Here is a 10006-nt window from a genome sequence, read left to right as displayed (position 1 = left end):
ATCTCTCGTTCATCGAATCACTCTCGGGGGGTGGGTTTGTTACCATATACATGCGGTAGTGATGTCTGTGAACACACTTAGGACCATCGGGGCATTTTTTTCCTCACTTGGAGGTTTTTTCCCCCGTGCATTGTATATACGCCCACCATTCTAGGGCTATCTATCTTTTCATTGCACACTAAGTAATACACTCTCTATTGTGTCCTTGAGCTTCCTAAGGCTTCGTCTTCTCCAAGATGTGTGTGTTTTCTTGCAACGCTATTTCCAACAATAAAACCCCTCCTACTGAATTCTTTTGATACATTAATATGATTGCATAGTACACCCTCTGAGGTATATACACAAGGTACCTCCAATATACAATTTTTTTAGTGCGATACTTAGTAGTGAAGGGGGCCAATAAACTGAACATATTCCTCCCGATTTCAAGCTTTAGAACACTCACCCCCCCCCCCCCCCCCCAAAAAAAAAAGAAATCTCATTTTCTAAGTGCAAACTATGATTGCATTAGGTACACTATGTTGAGGACAATAAAATATTGAGCGTAGATTTGGCTATGAATTAAGAAAGTTATGGATGATGCATAGAGCTTATTCAAACAGAAAAGGTAATCATTAAATAATTATTTACAACACCCATGTGTGTGTAATGTTAGACATTCTATGGGTGACGAGTTTGCCGCAGTGAGCAATGATTATGGGAGAAGGACATCGGTATGTTTTATGTAAATTAAAAAGAAAATATAAGAGGGAGAAGGAGCTGATTAAGGACTTCATTGGGGAGTAAACCGGGATTGGCTATGGGTGGTGTAAGAGAATAAGGTTGGCTCATGGACACACCAAGTATACGTGAACAAAGGAGCGGGTAAAGTCGATCAGTGAACGTTTTTCCTAGAGCACATCTTTAGAAGGGCCATGAGAAGAGGTATAGTTGTGGCACCCAATGTGGCCATGGAGACATGAGCCCCATAGTTGGTTCCAAATGTTGGGATGTCAAGGTGATCATCAAGCCACTTGTATGTGGCAATGTATGTGTGGTCTCCCATGATGCGGTAGAGCATTCGCACCGGTGAGAGAAGGATCTGGTACGTAGATGGCAGCCAGTGTGTAAGACCCATGGCATCTAGAAAGGGGTCGAGGAACCACTCGCTATGCACGGAAGCCACCACGCCATCCACAACTATGGTGCCACTCATAGTGAGGGGGTTGTAGAGGCCTTGGCTCCTCGTCACGGATATCTCTGCAAAAGAAGAAGGGCAGCAAGAAAGTGAGTGTGTTTTGCAATGAGGAAAGTGTCATTCGATGTGGAGGTAAGTCCACCACAAGTGTTGTAATATTGAAATGGCATTTGCACGCACTCACCTTTCACCAAGCAAGGGCTGAGAGGTTCTTGTTGCTCCTTAGCGGCCCACACAATGTCCCCGATCTTGATATCTTGTGAGCGCTTATACAATGCGTCGATGTGGTTGATGCTAACATTGTTGGCGGTGGCAGTGGCACTGGGTAGAAAGTGCATGGGAGTGAGGCGAAGAGTCCTAGTAGCTGCGGCGACGTCTGACGTAGACTTAGCGACCACGGGCTCCACAGTGATCTCGAGGAACGTGGCCATAGCAGTGGCATCCTTGTGGCCAAATGCATATACAGGCTGGTATGTGAGACGGTTGTCCTCGCCCCAAACAGCTATCTGCATATCATGCACACAGGCAGGGTCAGCTTTTATAGCACCGACGTGGCAATTGCCGATGCCCGCACGCCAGCTACCGTATAATTAGTGGACATGGATATAACATGACACGACATGCAATAAGATGAGTCGCTGGTACCTCGTCCCCAACATCGAGCTGGGACATGTGCTTGAGAGGACCGTGACGAGTTTGGACGGTTGCATCGCCTGGGAAGCAGCTGGCGATGCATCCGCCGGCAGCCCCTAGCTCCGCACTCACCCCCACCACACCGATGATGCAGAAGGGTGCCAAAGGACCCAAGGCCAAGCACTCGGCGGTACCCAAGATTCCAGTGACGGCACCGGTGATGGCGCCTGTATAATCATATGGACATAACGTAGAAAATTAGGGTTGAATCAGCAACCAGTCGATCACCAGTATACGTAGTATTGAATGGCATATCATCAAGGATACTAGTAGCTACAAGCTTGCCTTCTGCAGCGCCGCTCTGACAATCGTCTGCAAGCATTCTTCTTCCAATGTTCATCCCTAGCATCCTGCGCTTGGAGCCGCCGTTGTTGAAGGAGTTGTAGAGGTTGTTGACGTCGTCTCCGGTGACGTAAACCCCGCAGCCGGAAGAGCCAGCGTTGCTTGGGCAAACCACCTGCACCAATTCAATCATTAGGGGCGAGTACAAGGAGCGATCATTTAATTAACTTATAATATAATTCTAGCAGATGAGCCGCCAGCTGCTGTACTCACAACGCTTTTGCGCCCGTAGTTGTCGGTGAAGACAAACTCCGTCCCTGATGCGTCGCTAGCCGCGAGGCAGCCCCCGGTTGCTTGGACCTGTACAGTGCATGGCCCGTTAGTTTTCTGGTTCTCGCATCAAAATGAGAAGACAGATCACAACATAGCAAGAACAAGAATTACCTGCACGGTGAGATCCTCGGAACCGCCCCAGTCGTTGGAGACGCTGGCGGTGAGGGTGAGGCTGCCGGTGTCCACGATGTAGTGGCAAGCGGCGTTGATGTCGTCGGCGGACACGGACCCCCATAGCAAGGCGGGCGTGTTGCTGGCCAAGAGCGACGCGGCGATCTGGTTGCCTACGGTGCCGATGAAGGTGTTGGGGGTGGCGGACGAAGCGGCCGCCGATGGCGTGGTGGCGGAGATGGTGAGCTGCACCTCGGCGCCGACGACGCCATAAGTAAGAGCCGCCGCAGCTGCAACGATGTAAAGCAACAGCGGAAGTAATAGTACTGATGCTCTTACGCTGCAGCAGCTGGCCCTTATGGTAGGGCTATTACGGCGCCGGCACATGCCAGAAGCTGAGTCTCCATAGCTCATGGCCAATATAGGCTACGCTCTAGGCGTGGACAAGCTGATGGTCGGAAGTATGGACGCAGCAGCAAGCTAGTTGTACTACGTACGCGGAGCTTAAAAAATGGAAGGAGGGGAGAAAAAGGTGGGGAGAGGTGTTGATCAGAGGTATGCGGGGAGATGCTGATCAGTTGCGGCTCGGCACCAGCTTTATAAAAGACCCAGCCCAGGCCAGCTATAAATACATCTGTTGACTTTTACTTGGCCAAGGTTTGAAAGAAACAAATTCACGCCGCTCCCATTTTCTTGACTTTTCCTTCCACCGAGTAAAACTTCTTAACACCTGGAGTTTTAGACTTGTTCTCACGATGATGAGAAACATTAATGGAACTTTTGCACCTCCTTTAGCACGTTGTGTAAAATTTTCATGTTGCAGAACAAAGAAAAGCACATTCACAAGTCATGCTTTACTTGAAAAAGATGGTGACGATAAGAAATTTTACTTTGCCTTGAAGTAAAAACACTATTGCATGATGAAAATGTGCAATTTTCGACATACATGATGACGATTTCTCATAGTACAAAGAAACAAATGACGTCACTTCCTTAAGGACTCTTACAACAATATGAATGTAAAGTCTCTTACATGTTTGTATTGAATATTATAACAAAAGAAATATCAAACTACAAGCAAGAATAATCGTATAATTATTTATTTATTATCATGGTGAAATATTTGTACGTGTTTTAAAACAACAATGTTTTATTGTTAACTAAAGCTATATGTGTTTCCACAAGCATTGATGTGTTCATGCACAAGTAAAAGCTAAAAAACGGTCATAACTTGGCTTTTCCATTGCCTTAACTGTATTGACTCCTTATACAGTGTTGCAAACGTCACATATTCACTACATGTTTAATTTAATCGTATCTATGTATATCTAGAGCTTTACACCCAAAACAACACATATTCACGACTACATGTTTAATTTAATCGTATCTATGTATATCTAGAGCTTTACACCCAAAACCAACGAGAATACTTATAAGGTTTGGTTAACCTGCATTTTTTAGCCCTTTGTGTTGAATTGAAGGTGCAATTCGTCTCTAACTTTGAGAGAAATGTAGCTGATGTAAGATAAATTCAACGTGTAGCAACTTAACTCAAATTGTCAAGCATTGACTGCGATAGTTTGTTGCAAATAAGCAGGTTAAAACGGATAAACACATTTAATTCTGAAACAAATTGCATCTGGTTTTCTATGGGTGGCTACATAGTTTGATTATAGCTTAAATCTTTCGTCTTTGTGGGTGACACAGATTGGCACACCTTGCTACCGTTTAACAAAATTAAACTTTATACTCGAGAAGAAATCTTACGATCTTCCACTCACATTTGACAATTGATCAAGTGTATATTTTCAAATTAAGAAACATCTTTCTTTGACCAAATTAACAAAGTGCATTAATGTATCTCACAATTGAACTATATTTCAAAAGAAACATTTTTATTTTACCAAATTAATAAAGTTCATTAACATTTCTCTATAATGCAACTCAAGGCAAATACTCAAAAGTGCATCATGCAAGGTATGGTCTAAATGATTCTCTTATGTAAAAATTACTAAAGTATACCAAAATTGAGCATTAAAAGAAAACAAAAAGGAGTCCAATTATGATCATTCTCACCATAGACTATGAAAGATTTGCTGCTAGCTATTTGCATCACATGAAATATTGTTTCGCTTTATAGAATCACATTCATAAGTTTCAAAAAAAAACTCAAACTATGTGAATTTTAAAGAGTTACTTTGCACATTATTCAACCGGATCAGACTTACCTTCTAAGAATTTTGATCAACTTGCAAGTCAAAATTCCCTCACTTTGATCTTCTTGTCATGCCAGTGCTTTCTTCTTTGTTGGGCCACTTCTTGCTTCAGCATGGCCCGCTACACTACAAGAGGTTATTCATATTAGCGACGCTCACACAGCGACGCTCAAAAAAAAAAATCATGGCGTCGCTATGAGCGTCACAAGTTTACTTGTAAATTTGCGACGCTCATAGCGACGCCGGCTGGGCTAAAAAAATAACAGAGAGCGCCCAAAAACTCAGATCTCAGATCTGAGTTTTTCGGCGCCCTCAAGCAAGGAGCAGGTAACGCTCTCCCTCTCTCTCTCTCTCTCTCTCTCTTTCTTCTCCACACACACACACACACACGAGGAGAGGAAGGAGAGCCAGGTATTCTCCTTCCCTCTCCTCACTCTCATGTTCTCTTCCCCTCTTTCTCTCTCCCTCTCTCTCTCTCTCTCTCTCACACACACACACACATAGTGTTTTTGAGAGAGAGAGAGAGAGAGAGAGAGAGAGAGAAAGAGTACAAACATAAACAAAAACGCACACACACATACATAAACAAAGAATGCACACACACATTGAGAGAGGAAAAGAGAGAGAGAGAGCATGCATAAACAAAAAACGCACACATTGAGAGAGGAAAAGAGAGATAGAACATGCATAAACAAAAAACGCACACATTGAGAGAGGAAAAGAGAGAGAAAACATGCATAAACAAAAAAATGCACACACATTGAGAGAGAAAGAGAGAAACTAATTTAACGTCGTAGGAAACTAATTAAAATTAAAAGACCTAAAGATCTAGCCGACGAGGAGTTGAACTCAAGACCTATTATTCAAGAGGGAAATGGCATAACCAATCTATCATACTTGGCACGGGTGATAGAAAGGTTATACCATTTATCTCTTTTTATTGGCACACACATCCACACACGCGCACGCACACAAGAAGAAGAGAGTTATAACGTCATAGGAAACTATCCTAAAAGACGTTAAAGATTAGGTTAGATGTAGACTTACGTTAAATTAGATTTAGGTTTATTTAAGTTAAATTAGATTAGATTTAGGTTTATTTTTAGTTAGATTTACGTTTATTTACGCTAGATTTAGATTTACGTTATATTAGATTAGATTTAGGTCTCCATAGACTGCGATGCCTGCATCAAGCGGGTGAAGAAAGCCCTCAATGGAATATAGGGTATTGCTGCCTTCACTCATGGTGGGCTCCGTCGATCCAAAAGTACTGGTGAAATGTCTTCAGAAGATAGGGAAGAAGGTGGATCTTCAGGGCGGCAAGAGTCACTACATCCACGACAATGACCATCTAGGAAACCTCTAGTCATTCAACAGCAACTTCAAAGTTAGTAACAAGAACAAGAACGGTCCAAAGGGCCAATTGCTGTCGTCAGATGTGGATGGAGATGAGGCAGCGTCATCGCCGGAAGTTAACTCTCACATCTTTAGTGATGAGAATGCCAACTCTTGCCGAGTTATGTGAAAAATTATGTGTTAAATCAGTTTTAAGGTTCTTATAATCCCTGTTAGTTTAGTTCTTTGTTTTTAATATAATATAATTTACGTTAGATTTAGATTTATGTTATATTAGATTAGACTTAGGTTTATTTAGGTTTACCCACACACACACACACACACACACACACACAAAAGAAGAAGAGAGTTTTAACGTCGTAGGAAACTATCCCAAAAGACGTTAAAGATTAGGTTAGATGTAGACTTACGTTAAATTAGATTTAGGTTTATTTTTAGTTAGATTTACGTTTATTGAGATTTACGCTTATTTACGTTAGATCGAGTCCACGCAAGAATTACTTACGGTTTAGGGTTTAGAGTTAGACGAACAGTGAAAAGATCTACTGTGAAAAGATGTTAAGATGCTGTGAAGTGCTACAGCTAGAGAAGAGGCACAGGGGTTTTGTCCACTACATGCAGTATCATGTAGACGTAGGTCTGTAGATTTCTTGTACCCACAAATATAGGTATTGCCAATAAAGACGAGATTATAACCTGGTGGTTCTGATCTCCGTGCACCTCTAGACCGAGGTGTGCGGGGATTGGACATGACTAGAGAATGTGAGGTAGAGAGAGAGAGAGAGAGAGAGAGAGAGAGAGAGAGAGAGAGAGAGAGAGAGAGATAAGACGAAGAATGCCAATAGAATATTAAATTTGTTGTCCAGGTTATAAGATTTTTATCCTCATTATGAGTAGTGACGAGGATGTGGGACCATCCAACCGAAACACCTATCTCTCAACGAGGGTCTTATGTCCTTGTAATCAATGCAAGCATGCTGTGCGACGGACAAGACGTGTTTCTTTGCAGCACGTTCGCGAATTTGACGAGTTCGATCCATCTATTATAGATCAGTCTAGGTCCATCTATACATGCAGGGCTTCAAACAAGCGGATACAGGGCATGTGTCACATGTGGACCTAGACTGAATGCACGTAGGGTGCCCTCACTGAAGAAGAAAATCTACGAAGGTCATCAAGCGTATCTTCCAGAGAATCATGTGTTACGTGACGGCTTTTTGGGAAGAGAGCCACCAAGGATGTCTGCACAAGCATGGTTAGAGCAGAAGGAGATGTGCGATGACGGATTGCCTCCAGGGATGAAGAGACTATCTCTATGGTACGAGTTACCATACTGGCCCCGACTCATGATCAATCACTTGCTCGATCCAATGCACATATTCAAGAATGTGGGTAATCTACTATGGGACCATCTGACCGGCAAGAAAGATACTTTGGGAGCCAGAGTTGACCTTAGAAATGTGGATCGTATGGAGCAATATTGGCCGCAAGCAGCGTCTGATAGATCGATAAAACTCCCTAAAGCACCATGGATTTTCACAGGAGCCCAAGAACGCAAAGTAAAAGAGACCATTCGATCTTTGCGGACCCCCACTGGCGTAATGCACTAGCTCCGAACGTGTTTTACTAAAGAAGGAAAGCTTACCGGTTTGAAGTCACACGATTGGAATAAAATGTGTCAGGTACGTTCACAGTGGACTTTAATATCATTGCATAAAATGTGGACATTAATATCATTGTTGCACATACTTTACAGTTTTTTTTACCGGTTGCCATTGAGGGATGTTTGTCTCTCGACATCCGTAACACAATCTACAAACTTGCAAAGCTGGTGCAATGGATCTCACAAAAGGAGATCAACGTAGACTGCATACCATTCGCCAAACTAAATGCTGCGGAGCTTGTGTGCATGTTTGAGAAACATTTTCCTACTACCATGCTAACCATTCAGGTGCATCTTCTTGTTCACATAGTTGATGAGGTGGAAATAGCTGGCACAGTTCATTCCAGATGGATGTTCTTCTTAGAACGTTTCATGAAAACGCTTAAGGGATATGTGCGTCAAAAGGCACGTCCGGAGGGTAGCATGGCAGAAGGTTGGTTGGTATCAAAGTCCCTAGTGTACATTGGAGAGTGGCTAGACGGATTTGATAAAGCCCGGGACACGCTATGGCGAACCATAGATGATGAGCGCATATTTGGGATTGTCAAGTGCAATCTCGGTGTTGAGAAGAAGATGACGGAAGATCTAGAGGCTAAAATAAACCGATTTTGCATGCTTCACAATCCAGTGATGCAAAAGTGGATTTCACAATATGAGGATGCAAAGCAAGAGCGACAAAGGGCACGAATCGAGTGGAAACGGGGAAGACGACCACCGATGCACTATCCGACGGTTCTGGAGAGCCTACCAACATTCATGAGCTTAAGATGGTTGCACAACCAATTGAAAATCGCACAACAATGCGGTGACGAAGTGACTGAGGAAGAGTGGGAGTACTCTCGGGGTTGCGCGACCAAGGTAAGTTTGCAATGTACGACTAGCTAGTGACTTTATTTCTAAACGTTTGAACGGCCACTCATAATCTTTGTTCGTTGTAGTATAAGTCATACACAGCAGCATGGTGTAAAGGTCAACATTTTAGGGTGGAACGGATCGACAAAAAGCGTTTTACTCAAGATTGTGGAATCATGGCAAAATTTGAACAGTCTAGTCGACGACGTTCCTCTGATGCAGATCCTGTGGTGGCGGAACTCACTTACTTCGGCACGCTACAAGAGATTTTGAGGATCGATTACAGAGGATTTTTTGTCGACTTGTTCTACGTGCAATGGTTCAAGATAATCATGGAGGGTCGCAACGCTACTGTGCATAGAGGACTAGAGTCTGGTTTTCTTGAGGTGGATTCTACTAAGAAATGGACTGACCTAAGAGACACTTTCGTACTACCCGAGCATTGTGAACAAGTAAGTATGTAAATAGTTAACATCCCCCTTTTACAAGTTATGTGCTTGAAAGCTCTCATGTAAGTTATGTGGCTCTGGCAGGTAATATTTCATCCTACAAAGTCTACATCAAACTGGTGGTACATCATAGAGGTAGCCCCTCGTAGTGCAAGGACGTATGAAGGCTACCATGTGCCAATCACAATGGCATCAATGGAGGAGATCAGAGAAGATGCTCAATTAGAAGCCGCTGCGGTGGTGCCAGACGAGCATCAAGATGCTACTACTCTATATGGGGTGCATGCAGAGGAGCTACAAAATGAAACAAAGGATATGTGTTTAAACGGAGAGCTCTATATAGATATAGGAAGTTATGCTGAGTTATGCGAGGATGAGAGAGAGATCTCTTAAAGCCACAAATATTGTATTTGAACAATTTTGCTCCGTGTTGTAAAAGCTCTGGCTCTCTAAGTACCTTCCATGGTGTATAACGCTCTTTTCTACTCGCGCTCACATCTTTTGATTGAAAATTCTGAGTTTTCGACTTGCCTCTTCTATCACTCAATTCATTGCATCATTGTATTTATATGCGTCATTACGTCATTGTATTTAATGGTCTTTGCGTCATTGTCTACTCTATTCATTCAATATTAAGTTTAAATATTCGTGTGTTTAATGCAGGTATGGATGATGAGGAGTTTCTTTCTTCTTTGTCACCGCAACAGAGACAGTGGTACGTGGAGCGTCATCGCTCTGGCGCATCATCGCGCGTTCCTACTCCATCCGCATCTCCCTCTCTTTCGAAGCATTCAGCGCGCTCCGAAGGTTCGGCGTCAACGAGACGATCTTCACACTCGTTTAGACACCGGCGCTCTAGTGGTGGCGGTGGCGG

The 10006-nt window shown here is 43.2% G+C and overlaps 1 protein-coding gene across 1 annotated transcript; it reads right to left on the bottom strand.

The window, feature by feature from the left end:
- Window positions 1–580: 580 nt before the first annotated feature.
- On the bottom strand, window positions 581–3162 carry LOC147454172 (uncharacterized). The gene is made up of 6 exons (XM_086517286.1): window positions 2597–3162; window positions 2426–2512; window positions 2156–2327; window positions 1823–2037; window positions 1362–1683; window positions 581–1239 (listed from the first exon to the last, which is right to left on the bottom strand). Exons 1-6 carry the CDS (start codon window positions 3008–3010, stop codon window positions 875–877), a joined length of 1575 nt encoding a protein of 524 aa, XP_086373412.1. The 5' UTR covers window positions 3011–3162; the 3' UTR covers window positions 581–874.
- Window positions 3163–10006: the final 6844 nt, after the last annotated feature.

Source organism: Adiantum capillus-veneris, chromosome 7 (genome assembly GCF_014529385.1).
Source record: "Adiantum capillus-veneris isolate H3 chromosome 7, ASM1452938v2, whole genome shotgun sequence".
Taxonomy (NCBI): domain Eukaryota; kingdom Viridiplantae; phylum Streptophyta; class Polypodiopsida; order Polypodiales; family Pteridaceae; genus Adiantum; species Adiantum capillus-veneris.
This window is presented reverse-complemented; position numbering and strand designations above follow the sequence as displayed.